The sequence below is a fragment of the Jatropha curcas genome, chromosome 11, assembly GCF_041381405.1.
Source record: "Jatropha curcas cultivar XTBG-Jc1 chromosome 11, XTBG_Jcur_1.0, whole genome shotgun sequence".
NCBI classification, from domain to species: domain Eukaryota; kingdom Viridiplantae; phylum Streptophyta; class Magnoliopsida; order Malpighiales; family Euphorbiaceae; genus Jatropha; species Jatropha curcas.
Genome location: NC_143161.1, coordinates 18897646 through 18912347, shown reverse-complemented (window position 1 = coordinate 18912347; position 14702 = coordinate 18897646). Strand labels below are relative to the sequence as shown.

Sequence of the window (14702 nt, the reverse complement as noted above, 5' to 3'; positions counted from 1 at the left end):
CCGACATCTTTCGGGCCGATCAAATCGAGCCTCGAGGATGCCTTTTCTAAACCGACTGGAGCCGACAGAGCCGATCAAACCGAGCTGAGTAGGTGGCCAGATCAAAGCCCTTCAAGCCAATCAAACTGAGCTTTGAAGACTTTTTCATCAAATAAACGTCTTTCAGGCCGATCAAACCGAGCCTCGAGGATGTCTGTTCAAATTCAACGGGAGCCGACAAAGCCGATCAAACCGAGCTGAGGAGGTGACCAGATATTCAAATCCTTCAGGCCGATCGAACTGAGCCTCGGAGGTGTTTTCAAAGCCAATCAAACCAAACTTTGAATTCATTCACATATTTGATGGAAGCCGACAAATCCGATCAAACCGAGCTGAGAAGGTGTCCAGATGATTAATTCAGCATCTTTCCAAGCCGATCAAACCGAGCTTCGGGAGTGATTGCCAGATAGAAGGCGCATCAATGGACCACTTTAACATTAATCGTTTATACAATTAATGATAAAGTGGGGGGCAAACTGTTGACGCGTAATTTTATGCCCTCACCTAACCCAATGATGATATGAGGATAAAAGATAAGGCATCACGATCAACCAGAAGTGTTTAAACCAAAAAATTGAATCAAACCAGCCCGAAGGAGTCTGACCCGCGTTAGGGTTGCGTCACGCAACTATTACCTGCGTGACGGCACTCTTAGTTGCGTCACGCAACTCTAACGAGGCTGACACCTCTGGCGCACGCCCGTGCAACGGCCTGCACTGTTTTTATGGATACGCGACAACTATACGAAAAGTAAGCTGCGTCACGCAGCTTACGGTTGCGTTACGCGGGTTTAACCTGCGTGACGCGACTACGTTCTGTTGCCCTACCCATATAAATACAACATTTTACACTAAAAACGGGACTTTTGACACTTTTCTCTGATTTTCTCTAAGAAATATAACGTTCTGAGTTTAAGTTTTTCGATTAACGGCTAGAGTTCTTCCTCAAGAACTCAAGTGAGTAAACTTGAGGAAGATCAAGTCATAGATATTTTAGATTTAAAATCAAAAAAATACAAAAAGATAAGAAGAGGAAAAGAGAGGAAAGAAAGAAAAAAGAAAATGATTTATTTTGTGAAAGAACTTGGTGACCACACTTCTGGGGTCGTGAAGCATTGTCTCTGAGCCAATCCAAGTGCATGCAATCCTCAAATCTGAGGACTAGGTAACCATTTCAACTTTTCTCTTTCATTTCTAGTCTTTTATTTCTTAAAAATCTTATTTTCATAGTATTTAGTTGGTCTATTATTGATTAGACGTGATTTTGCCCATTGTTGGACCTTTCTGAGTTAAGTTTAACTATTTTTGACCAAAAGAACACGTAAAAAGAGTAGTTTGAAAGGTAGTTGCGGACCAGAGCAGCCGCGTCACGCAGCTATTACCTGCGTGACGCGACTGTTCATGTCTAAAAGTCCTTGATCTGGATTGGACCACCTGCGTGACGCAGCCGTTCGTGTACTCAGTTTCTATTTTGTCTTCATATTTGTATTTAATGTTTTGCTTTGGATGAATAACCAATATGCCTGAGGATTTTAAATAAGTCACAAACAGTTCCGTCACGTAGCTAGGAGTTCCGTCACGCGACTGTTCTTCATAGAACAGCTGCGTAACGCAACTATTCCAATTTCCAGGATAATAACTAGAGTTCCGTCACGTGGCTGTTCTTCATAGAACACCCGCGTGACGCGACTGTTCTAAGTTCCAAAATAAATGGTAAAGTTCCGTCACGCGACTGCTCTTCATAGAACAGATGCGTGACGCGACTGCCTTTAAATTTCAAAATATTTTGTTCATCTCATTTTAATTTTATGTCATTAAGTAGATTTTTAATCTTAATCCGGAAAATGATCAATAATGGGCAAATTAAGTCTTAATCAAACCAAATCAATTAATTATTTGTGATTATGAGATTTTAGGATTTATTACTTATTGTTTATTATTGATTATATTATTAAACTCGGTTTGTGGCCCGCCTTTAACCATAAGGCAAGAGCGGGTCTTTTAATTTTATTTAATATGTATTATGGATGAATGGTGGATGTGATGATTAATTTATGATGAATGCAATGAATGAACCTAGTTGGGACGATTAATTGATTTTCCACATAGGAACTTGGTTCGGTTTATTCGGGTTGGGTTTAGTTAAATAATTGGCTTTTTCTAAAATCAAATCAATTAGAAATCGTAGGTTAAAAGAGGTCGGTTTTTCCGGGCGTCGGTTTCCAACAGGCTGACGTACCTAATTCCCTTACCTAGAACCTCGTTGGTTCGCCTGACTAGTTTTCTAAATAATTTGGCCTTGAATAAAAATGGGTTAATTGGAGTCATTTAATAAAATAAGAATGGTCCCATTGCCGAAAAAATGGGTGGCGACTCAAAATAATTTATAAGACCGATTTATCGGCATCGTACATCCAAAAAGATTTTTATCACCTTTTTTCTAAATAAATATAATAAAATAAAATACAGATGTTTTCCGAGGTCCTTCCGGGGTTTTAAGAGGATCTCCAATTGAGCGAAAACACATGGCAGGAAAATAAAGTATTCAGGCCTCGGGCCAAACACAGCTGCGTCACACAACTATAGCTGCGTCCCGCATCTGCGAAGCTGCGTCACGCAGCTTCCCAAAGTTGCGCCTCCTGACAAACAGCTGCGTCACGCATCTCAACAGCTGCGTCACGCATCTCAACAGCTGCGCCACGCAACTGTTCAAGGCATGACATCCTTGACGCACAATCACGTCACGGAACTGTTCTTCCACAGAACAGTTGCGTGACGCAACTGTCGAAGGTAGGGCAGAAGCTAACCTACGTTCAATTTATTCGTGTTTGTGCTTTTTCTATGCATTTTCAGGGTCTAAGTACGTCGCATGGGAGATAGCATCAATTCTCAATCAGCAAATAAAGCATTAACACATGCAAAGGGGCTAATTCAAAGTGTTCAGAGGTGCTAGGGTTTGCGGCGCTTCGAATAGTTGCGTCACGCAACTGTTCACCCAGAACAGCTGCGTCACGCAACTGTTCACACAGGAACAGTTGCGTCACGCAACTCCTTCCTGCGTGATGCGACTGCCGACGCACAAACAGTATACAATTTCAACAATTCATCCACAATGTATAATCGACAGCAAGAAATTCAAATGCAAAATTACTTACCTCGGTCAGGAAACCGCGCATCGCGCCGGTCTCGTGTCGAACCGGGAACTCGATGCCTGGCAACGGGAGGAGCTGAAGCGGTCGTGTCCCGGGAGTCAGGGCATTACGGCTGACCGGTACTCGCTCGCCCTCAAAAATCAGGATGTCTGGGATCGCCCCCAGAGTGTTCATCTCTGGTGTGTAGGCAAAAGCTGGGATCTCTGGAAGCTGAGACATTTTGGCTGAAGTTCAGAGTGTTTGGAAAGCTTAAGAGTTTTGAAAGGTAAAAGAATGAAAGGTTGAACAAAGCTTACTTATAGTAAGCGATGAAAATGGGCCCAAGCCCATTACCACATCTTGAAGTCCAAAAGGGGGCCCATTAACTCCCTTTAAGCCCAAACGGCCCGTTTAAGCCCACAATGACCCATTCAAGCAATTTGACGTCAGTGTGCGGTTCGTATACTTCAGCAATTTTGTCTACTCACCACACAGGGGGCAGGAGCATCAAATTGTCCAAATTGCCCTCAGGTAAGTTTTCTTTTAAACACTGCATCAAGAAAGGTATATCTGAAAATTCAGGCTTAAAATTTTTCTGGCCTAAATTTTTGCTAAATTTTTGCAAAACTTTTAAACCAAAGTTTGACAATAAACATTAAAGGTCTGCCTAAAAAGCTGATATTTTTTATCCTAGGTCGGAATTCCAGACTTGGGGGCAAAAGTATAATCTTTTGCCCTGATGCAAAATTTCAAAATTTATGATTATTAAATGCATGGGGGCATGTGACGTCCCAACATTTTAACAAAGGCAAGGTCTGTTTGTACACAGAAATTGCTCTTTTTCTCTTGAATAATTTTTCAGGTCAACCGGTGATGGTTTCTCGAAGCCGATAGGGCCCACCAAGCAGTGATGGTGTATTACGAAGCTATTTGGATCATTTTTTCTCGATTAGTGATGGTGCATTGCGAAGCTGATCGAGTCAATCCTCTTACTGATTAGTGATGGTGTATTGCGAAGCTGATCAGGACAATTTCAATGACCAAACGGTGATGGTTTCTCGAAGCCGGTGCGATCTCATCAAACAGTGATGGTGTATTACGAAGCTGTTTGGACTCTCTTCCCGGTTAATGATGGTGAATTACGAAGTTGACCAGGGCAATTAAAACCCTTCGAGCCAATCAAACCGAGCCTCGAAGTTATCTTCATATCCAATCAAATCGAGCCTCGAAGGTACCATCATTTCAACAAAAAAATATATATATATTTCCATTAGTTTTATCTATAAATGAGCCCATAGACTTGGTCTAAGCAAATGATATAGTGATGTTTGAGTACTAAATTGATGAAAAAGATTGACTAATATAAAGTTTTATGATATTCCTCTGCCATGTGCACGTCTTATCTGCCATGTGCAAGCCTAGGATGCCTTGAAACAATGAATCTTTGTCTTCCACTCACACGCCTTGGATACTGTCCACTATGTGCACGCCTTGTTCTTTGTCGCCATGAAACCATAACCATCTTCCATCTTTTCCAGATCTTCAAGTTTCCATCAACCCAACGAAACCATAACTCTTTCCTCTTGCCTGAATTTGTTTCCGCCTTAGCCATGGCAGATAATTTTGCTAACCTTTCTATAGATGAGGAGGACGAGACTGGGCTTTCCCTTCCTACTCCAACTAATAACCCTCCAGATGATCCATATAGTTTTTGTTTGGTTGGCATGTTTCTCACTTATAACAGAGTCAACTTTGAGGCTATGAAACACACGCTAGCAGATCTCTGGCATCCTTTAGGCGGAATGGATATTCAGGAAGTGGGAGCCAAACGTTTTCTCTTCCGTTTCTACAATGTAGTTGATATGGACAGGGCTATCTCCGGTGGTCCTTGGTTCTTTAATAAAATCTTCTTGTTTGGCAACAGATCCAAAGTGGTGAAAACCCTTTGGAGATCCCTTTATTGTTTGCTGACATTTGGGTCCAAATTAGAGATGTTCCGAATGGAATTGTGGATGAAGGAACAGCTAGAGCGGGGTGATTTCCTCAGATCTTATCTGGAATATGATTTTAAGACATCTATGGAGGCCGTTTTTGAATTCCTTCGCATCAAAGTGAAACTAGATATTAGGAAGCCTCTCAAACGTAAAAAGAAATTAATTGCCTTGTCTGGAGAGGTTTATTATGTTCGTTTTCAATATGAGAAGGTTTTCACGATTTGCTTTCTCTGTGGCCGCATTGGTCATACAAAGTCATTCTGTGATCTTCGGTTATCTAAACCAAGAGAGGAACTGATTTTGGCCTGGGATGATAGTATTCGTGCTCCGGTGAGGCGTGGAGCGAGACAACAGAGTTCCTGGATCCGATCCTTTGGTGTCGCTGAAATTTCAGCAAATTGGACACTTAGAAATTCGACATCCGTTTTGGAAGGAGATAACACTATGGTGAGAAATTTTCGTAACTCCTTTTATGGTACATCTTCAAATCTTGACGAAGGCAATAACTCCGATAAAATGGAAGATGATTTTTTTGAAGAGGGCGGAGTTGAAGATGTGGCTTTATGTATCAGTGATGAGACTAAAAAAAGACAATGAATTATTCCTACAACTCCTAGCACCGCTGCAGTTTCTAATCAAAATGATTCTGCATCTGGTACCACTTCGACCATCAATCAGTCGGAGAAACATAAATCGGTCGATCCTGTGAGGCAGGATGGCCGGAAGCAATGAAGATCCTTTCATGGAACTGTCGAGGACTTGGCAACCCTCGGACAGTACAAGCTCTATGTGACTTTGTTGCAATTTACCGCCCTGTTATTTTGTTCCTTTGTGAAACTTTAGTTCATAAAATGAAGCTTGTTGACCTTTGTTCTCTGTTGCGTTTTGATTCTTGCTTTTCTGTGGATTGTACTGGGAGAAGTGGTGGTCTTGGTTTGCTTTGGAAGAGTGAAGTTGATGTTTCCATATCTTGTTACTCAAATAATTTTATTGATGCTATGGTTCTTTATTCTGGTATTCCATGGTGCCTAACTGGTTTCTATGGGTTTCCAGAAAGATGTAGAAGGCAGGACTCCTGGGACTTGATTAAAAATTTATCCCGTAGACATAATGGTCCTTGGTTATGTGTTGGGGATTTTAATAATCTATTGGCTGATTCAGAGAAGATTGGTGGAAACCAATATCCTAGATACTTGTTGAATCGTTTTAAGGAGGCGGCAGTGGAGAGTGATTTATGTGATATTCCTGCTAAAGGCTATAAATTTACTTGGTTATTAAAAAGACTTGGCCGAATTATCACCCGTGAGAAACTTGACTGTGCTATGGCTAATAATTGCTGGTCCTGTTTATTCCAGGAAGCTTCTACGACTACGTTTGTTTCACCAACATCGGACCATGACCCATTGTTGGTTTCGACAATTGAGGGTGAGATACCTCATAGGAAGGAGAGGAGGTTCCGTTTTGATAATGCATGGCTTCATGACAAAGATCTGGTTGGAGTAGTTCGAGACAGTTGGTCCTCCTCCATGGGGTCTGATATAATGCTCTGTAAAAAATCTTGTATAGACGCACTGCAAAGTTGGGGTATGGACAGGAATTCAAGATTTTGGAAGAAAAAGAACAGCTTGAAGCGTGCTATCGATTTTTCTCGAGAGGTTGATCCTTTTGCCAATACCACAGGTTTAATTAGAGAGTGGGGCAATATTCTAGCGCAGGAGGATGCTAGACGAAGACAACTCAGTAAACAATTTTGGCTGCAGCATAGTGATAGAAACAGTAAATATTTTCATGCTAAAATCAAAGCAAGAACACGCAGGAATTTCATTAATAAACTACAAAACGCTGCGGGGCATTAGATTGAAAAGGAATGTGAGAAGCAGCAGCTGTTTGTTGACTATTTCACTCATCTCTTTACGCATAATGCCACGAATTTTCAGCCTATTTTGAGATTGGCACGCAGTACAATAAGCGATGAAGATAATTGCATGTTGACAGCTCCCATCTCACTTGACAAAGCAAAAGCAGCAGTTTTTTAAATGGGTCCTGATAAAGCACCCAGCCCGGATGGTTTGAACCCTGCTTTCTATCAGAAATTTTGGCCTTTAATTGGTGGGGATTTGGTAACTGCCTGTAACCATTGGCTTCAACAAGGTATTTTTCCGGACTCTCTAAATGATACCTTAATTGTTTTGATCCTTAAGAAAGATAGACCAGAATTTATCACTGATTTTAGACCTATTTCATTGTGTAACGTGCTCTACAAGATTATGTCTAAAATCCTAGCGAACCGATTAAAATTTGTGTTACCAAATATTATCTCTTGCTATCAGTCTGCTTTTATACCTGGACGGCTTATCACTGATAATATTTTAATCTCCTTTGAAATGATGCATCATCTTAAGAAGCCTAGTAAAAGTAGATGTGGAAATTGTGCACTGAAAATTGACATCAGTAAAGCCCATGACAAAGTTTGTTGGGCGTATGTTTGTGCCATGCTTGAGAAAATGGGGTTCTGTGCTATGTGGGTAAATTGGATGAAGATGTGTATGACTTCTGTAAAATATTCAGTTATTGTTAATGGGAATATTGTTGGATCTATTGCCCCCGGAAGAGGTTTACGGCAAGGGGATCCTATATCGCCCTACTTATTTTTGGTATGTGCAGAAGGTTTGTCACTACTCTTCTCAGAAGCGAAAAGGTGTGGTAAGATTCATGGTGGTAAAGCTGGTCGAGGGTGTCCCAAAATCTCTCATTTATTTTTCGCAGATGACTCACTTTTCTTCTTCAAAGCATCCAATACTGAAGCCACTAATGTTAAAGGGATCTTAGCTACATATGAGAGTGCTTCTGGTTAATCGATTAATTTTCAGAAGTCTGGCATTACGTTCAGTCCGAATACTAGCATGACTGTGAAAGCCGATATCAGCCATATTCTGGGCGTGTTTAACCCCTTTGAGGGTGGTTCTTACCTGGGGTTACCTTCTCTGATTGGCAGGAATAAAAGACAAGTTCTTGGTTTTCTCAAAGACAGAATGTGGAAGCATATAAATAGCTGGTCTAACAGATTTCTTTCCAAAACGGTGAGAGAGATACTTATTAAGTCCGTGATTCAAGCATTGTCGGCTTATTGCATGAGTGTCTTTGAATTGCCTCTGTCTATGTGATGAGTTGGAAAAAATGATGAATAGTTTTTGGTGGGGTTCGAAGGGTAGTGAGAAGAAGTTCCATTGGTTAGCTTGGAATCGAATGTATGGGAGTAAAAAAGATGGGGGCATGGGTTTTAGGGATCTTCATTGTTTCAATATGGCTATGTTAGCGAAACAGGGGTGGGGTCTTTTGACTTCGCCTAATACTCTCCTTTATAGAGTTTTCAAATCTAAATATTTCCGTGACGGGAGGTTGCTTGATGCACAAATGGGTCATCACCCTAGTTTTGTCTGGAGGGGTATAATGTCTTCTAACATGGTCTTGAAACATGGAGTTAGGAGGAGGGTTGGCAATGGTAGGCGTATTTCTGTTGTGAAGGACCCTTGGTTACCCATTGATGGAGCCTTTTATGTGGAGGATGATAGTCTCTTTATTGATAATAATCTCCTGGTGAAAGATCTTTTGGTGGAGGGGGAGAGGCAATGGGATATGGCAAAGATTATTAATCTTTTTTCTTTGAGGGATATCCACACTATTCTTGATATTCCCCTTAGTGTAAGAGATTTGGAGGATGAGTTGATTTAGCATTACGATAAGAAGGGTAATTTTAGTGTTAAATCTTGTTATTATCTTGCCTTGAGGGTGTTGGGAAGGGGTGATGAGAGCATAGAAGGTGAGGGGTGGGGGAGTATCTGGAAGTTGAATGTTGCACCAAAAGTTAGAGATTTCATTTGGAGAACCTTGCGTAACTTATCGCCTACTCGTCGGGGATTGAGCAGGCGGGGTGTGAATGTGGACACTACATGCCCTTATTGTGATTTGGAGGAGGATATTAATCATGCATTATTATTGTGCACAAAGGTGTTGGAGGTTTGGAGGGTGTGTAGGGTGGAGGAAGCTTTTACTAACCTTTCTTTTAAATCTCTTTATTTGCAGGTCTTGAAGCAAAACAATAACAAAAAGTTAGCTTTTATCTCTTATGTCGCATGGAGTGTGTGGGATGCTCGAAACAAATTTCTTTGGCAACAAATGGATTGGACTCCCTTGAATGTTAGTGCTACTGCTTCTATTCTTTTTCAAGACTTCAAGAATGCCTTGGTGAAACCGCAAATACCCCAGGTACAAATTTTGCACGTAACACCTGCTATTACCGATCTAGGAGAGTGGACTTGCCATGTGGATGCCCCTATTTTTTCTAATATACGATCGGCGGGTATAGGGGCTGTTTTTGAAGACAATGAAGGCCATTTTTTGCGTGCTATTTCCAGCTTCTATGAAGGTCAACCCTCTCCACTTATGGCAGAAGGTTTGGCTCTGCGTTTCACTTTACAGTTTATAGCTCGGCATATTCAGAGTGCGGGTACTATCCTCATAGATTCTCAAAGTATTTTTAATGCTCTTTTGTCTAAGACTAGAGATATGAGTGAGTTGGGTATTGTTATTTCTGATTGTATATTGTTATTAATCTCCATTCCACTAGTCAAAGTTCGTTGGATTAGAAGACACGATAATATAGGTGCTCATTGTCTAGCTAGAGCGTCCTATCGTTTTAATCGTGTTCATATTTGGGACTCAGTACCTGACTATTTGATGGATTATTTTTCCTTGAGATAATATATGATACTTTTTCTCTTTCAAAAAAAAAATTGATGAAAAAGGACATTTTTATGAAAATTAAAAATGAAAAATTATAATGTCTCCCTATAGAATGCCAAAATTAACTACTTTGTCTTCTTTTTTTTATTTAAATATACTACATTATCTTCTTATTTTACCTTCATTATACTAATATACTTCCTTTAACTTAGTTCATTTTGGACGTTAAATGAGAAAATAAAAGCCCTTCTACAACTGTAAAAAAAAATTTGAAGTTTTGTTTTTAGGTTTCCTTGATCATTGTCGCCAATGCCACCTTTTTAATCAATCTATACGAATCCTTGTAAGAGCATTCAAGTTTTGCTTCCTTCCACTCCACAAAACCCCAATCAGGCAAACCTCCTGGCTATCTCTGCACCCCTACCTCTTGATAGTGTTAGATGATAAACCAAGTCAGCAATCAAAAAGGAAAAAGGGGACCAAAGTCAGTTAGAGAAAATTAGTTTGTTGCAACCAATTGTACAGCTAAGCAAATTAGTTAGCAGTAGCTTGTAATTTATGTGATATATAGCTGTAAATAAACATTAGTGTAATTATTCTTTTTGGTTAATCAATACACATAGCCAAATTCAGTTTCTTCTTTTCTCTGAAACTTCACATGGTATCAGAGCTCTTTCTTTGATTTTCTTCCACTTCCTTTGATTTTCTTTCTCTTTCTCGCTTGCCGAACACCATCTGGTTTGCCATTTCCTAGATTTTACTTTATTAATCTTTGATTTCTTTACAACTTAACAGATTTCCTCTGTCAATTTGACTGATTCACTCGATGACGACTCCAACTTTGCATCTAACACGAGATCCGATGCATCACTTTTATCTCCATCCAAATGAGAATCCAGCTCTTGTTCTGGTTTCACCGGTTTTGACAGGAGTAAATTATCATAACTGGTCTCGCGCTATGAAGATGGCGTTTCTTTCCAAGAACAAATTGAAGTTCGTTGATGAACTCTTACAATACCTGCTGTAGGAGATCCACTTTATCCTGTTTGGGAACGATGCAACACTATGGTACTCTCTTAGCTCATTCATTCTTTATCGCCTTCACTTACATAAAGTGTCTTATGGTTAGACAAAGCTGTTGAGGTTTGGAATGATCTCAAAGAAAGGATTTCACATGAGATATTGTTAGAATTTCTGACTTACAGGTGGAGATTTATGCTCTTAAACAAGGAGAGAAGTCAGTTACTGAGTATTTCACGGAACTGAAAATCTTATAGGATGAACTTCTTAATTTTAGAGCTCTACCTGTTTGTATATGTCAGAATCCTCGTACTTATGGAATTGTGAAAAGAATTAAGCAATATCAAGAGAATGATCAATTCAACACAGTTAAATCACAGATTTTGTTACTTGATCCTCTCCCAGCAATAAATAAGGTTTTTTCCTCTAGTTCTGCAACAAGAAAGACAGATTAACTATGGCTTTTTTCATAGTATCCATGACTTAACTCTATCAAAAGCCAAAGCATTTGTAAACAAGAGATTTCTTACTGATGCTAAAAGCTTTCCTAAGCCAAAACAATCTTTCCAAAAGTTTAATTACAAAGGATCTACGGTTGATAAAAGGTTTTGCACCTACTGTGGTCAATCTAGACACAATTGATACCTGTTACAAGAAGCACGAGTTTCCACCTGGTTATGGCTCTAAACAGAAGCTTCATATAGTCTCTGCGAATAATGTTACTAATAATGCAGATTTCTCCTCTGCATCTCGAGACAATGTCTATTCAGTGAATTTTGCAAATCAAGAAGCCTTGGGATTGAGCACAAATGTGGCATTGACCTTAGATCAGTATAGCCATTTGCTTAACTTGCTGCAAACAATTCGTGTGAGAGCTTGGCCTTACCAACTTAGCAATAGCACTTGATTTTCCAGCAGTAAATCTAATTAAATCAGTGACCAACAAACATTCAGTCACTAATATGGTTTCTTTTACTGCACCAGAGAACATATCAAGTAATCATTTTGTTCTTGCTTATTGTGCTGTTGTGGATCAGTGGGTCGTTGACATAAGTGCCACTGACCACATTACTTTTAATCTCAAACTTTTCATTACTTATTGCCATATAAAACCAATACCAGTTGTCTTACCTAATGGAACTAGAGTGCACGCTTTAATTTCTAGTACTATCAGTATATCAGAATATCAGAATTTTTAGGTCAACATACCTCAGTTTACCTTTAACTTGCTTTCCGTTTCTAAACTTATCAAAGTTCTCTTTTGTTGTTTCTCCTTTTATGCTCAATATTGTCATATACAGAACCGAACACTTGGAGACTGATTGGTACACTGAAGTAAAAGAGGGACTATATGTGCTTAATCCTGCTCACTCCAACAAGCAACAACCACTTTCTCTTCCAAACTAGTGACAGCAATAACAAATTCATCTTTTGACCTTTAGCACTTCAGATTAGGCCATCCTTCTCTTACTAGAATAAAAGCTTAACAGAGCTTAGATTCTAATATTTCATACAAAGCAAATGAATGTTGTGATGTTTGTCACTTTGCAAAACAAAAGGCTTTGCCATTTCCTGTAAGCAACTCAGTTTCTACTAATGCTTTTGATCTTATACAAGTTGATATATGGGGTCCTTTTTCTACTCCTTTCATTCACAATCACAAATATTTATTAACCATAGTAGATGATTGCACTAAAGATACATGGTTGTATCTTTTAAAACTAAATCTCAAGCTAGATCATCTCTTCAAACCTTTTTCCATTTAGTTGAGACCTAATTTAACACTACAATCAAAACTGTTAGGAGTGATAATGGCTATGAGTTTTTATGCTTCAAACCAATCACTAAACCAATCAATAAAATGGCATTGTGAAGCCCCTCTTATACTATTGGTCTTATACTGTTATACATCTTGTGTATGTGATCAATAGACTACCTACACCTCTTCTCAAAAATAAATCTCCATTTCAGCTGTTGTATAAAGTTCCTCCCTCTTTTGATGATCTTAAAGTCTTTAGCTCACTTTGCTTTGCTAATACACTTCCTACAAACAGATCTAAATTGGACCCTAGAGCAAGAAAATGTATTTTCTTAGAATTCAAACCTGGTACCAAATGTTTTTTACTTCTTGACCTTCAAACCCACACCATTTTCATTTTAAGAAATGTTTCATTTTATAAGAACATTTTTCCATTGCATTCTTCAAATTTTCCTGCATCTGTTTCTTTGCCTACTAACTTTACTATACCAGATTTAGATCTTTCTTATCCTGATCCTAATGTTTCACCTCCACTAATCATTCCCACCAATCCTCCACTTGCTCCCTCGACTTCTATTTTACCTATTCCTAGGCAATCAAACAGAACCAGGAGACCTCCAACTTACCTACAGGATTATCATTATAGTCTCTCCTCTGTTGCAGATTCCTCTCAGTCCTTCAAGCAATCAAAATGTATTTCTTATCCTTTTTCTTCTGCCATCTCTTATTCTAAACTGATCCCTCATTATTTGGCATATATTTTGAATATTACTATTGATAAAGAACCCACAACATATAAACAAGCAGTTAAGTTTGAGTATTGGAGAGAAGCAATGAAAACTGAACTTTTGGCTCTCGAACAAAATAATACCTGGACTGTGATAGATTTGCCTCAAGAGAAACAACCAATTGGTTGTAAGTGGGTATTCAAGATCAAAAGAAAGGATGATGGGCCAATTGAACGCTATAAGGCAAGATTAGTTGCCAAAGGGTATACACAAATTGAGGGAATAGATTACTTTGATACATTTTTTCCTATTGCAAAAATCAGTATGGTAAGACACCTTTGGCCTTAGCCTCATCCAATTCTTAGTATTTGCACCAATTAGATGTTAATAATGCATTCTTACAAGGTGATTTACATGAGGAGGGTGTATATGGAATTGACTCAAGGTCTTACTTCTAAATCCAACCAAGTAAGTCTACTTAATAAGTCACTTTATGGCTTGAAGCAGGCTGGTAGGCAATGGTTTTCAAATCTCTCTACTGCATTGGAGTCTTTGGGTTATAAACATTGGTTTTCAAATCTAATTCTGTCACACTACTTTTATTGTATGTAGATGATAGCATCATGGCTAGAGTAGATTTAATTGAAATTAACAAAGTCAAGCATTTTTAGATACTACTTTCAAGATCAAAGATTTGGGAGAACTTAAATTTTTCTTGGTCTTGAGGTGGCTCGATCCCCTAATAATCTTTTTCTTAATCAAAGAAAATACACCTTGGATATTCTTTCAAACACAGGTTTGTTGGATTCCAAGCCTGCAAAAACCCCATGGATTCCAAACTTAAACTACTGCTGGCTCTCCTTTATCTAATATTCCTCAATACAGAAGACTCATTGGCAGGTTACTTTACCTGATCTCCACCAGACCAGATATCTCCTTTGCAATACAGCAACTCAGCCAATTTTTAGATTCTCCTATTTCTATTCATTTTGTTGGCTGCACATAGGGTATTACAATACCTTAAGGGATCTATAGGGGCAGATTTTTTTTTCTTCAAGCTCTATTATACAATTATTTTTTTCTTGAAGCTCTATTATACAATTAAAGGGCTTTAGTGATTCTGATTGGGCCGGTTGCATCGATACCAGAAAATCAGTTACTGGTTATTTGATTTTTCTTGGTTCTTCTCTAATTTCATGGAAAGCAAAGAAGCAATCCACAGTTTCTAAGTTCTCTTCAAAGGCTGACTATAAAGCTTTAGCTACAACTACATGTGAATTGCAATGCAT

The 14702-nt window shown here is 38.9% G+C and overlaps 3 protein-coding genes and 1 long non-coding RNA gene across 5 annotated transcripts in view; 3 read left to right on the top strand and 1 right to left on the bottom strand.

The window, feature by feature from the left end:
• The window catches only part of LOC119371004 (uncharacterized), a 44417-nt gene that overhangs the window by 14454 nt on the left and 15261 nt on the right, over positions 1–14702 (bottom strand). The gene's annotated exons all lie outside the window — the stretch shown is intronic.
• On the top strand, positions 4780–5760 carry LOC149492681 (uncharacterized). The gene has a single exon (XM_089715912.1). It carries the CDS (start codon positions 4780–4782, stop codon positions 5758–5760), a length of 981 nt encoding a protein of 326 aa, XP_089572038.1.
• Positions 5892–7019, top strand: LOC149492680 (uncharacterized). The gene has a single exon (XM_089715911.1). The coding sequence runs from the start codon at positions 5892–5894 to the stop codon at positions 7017–7019; it is 1128 nt and encodes a 375-aa protein (XP_089572037.1).
• On the top strand, positions 10188–14654 carry LOC149492679 (uncharacterized). The gene is made up of 2 exons (XR_016318770.1): positions 10188–10974; positions 12228–14654. It is a non-coding gene; the product is annotated as an uncharacterized LOC149492679 (long non-coding RNA).

Excerpts from the sequence above, each read along its gene's own strand:
- LOC149492681 (XM_089715912.1), top strand. The coding sequence starts at position 4,780 with ATGGCAGATAATTTTGCTAACCTTTCTATAGATGAGGAGGACGAGACT.
- LOC149492680 (XM_089715911.1), top strand. The coding sequence starts at position 5,892 with ATGAAGATCCTTTCATGGAACTGTCGAGGACTTGGCAACCCTCGGACA.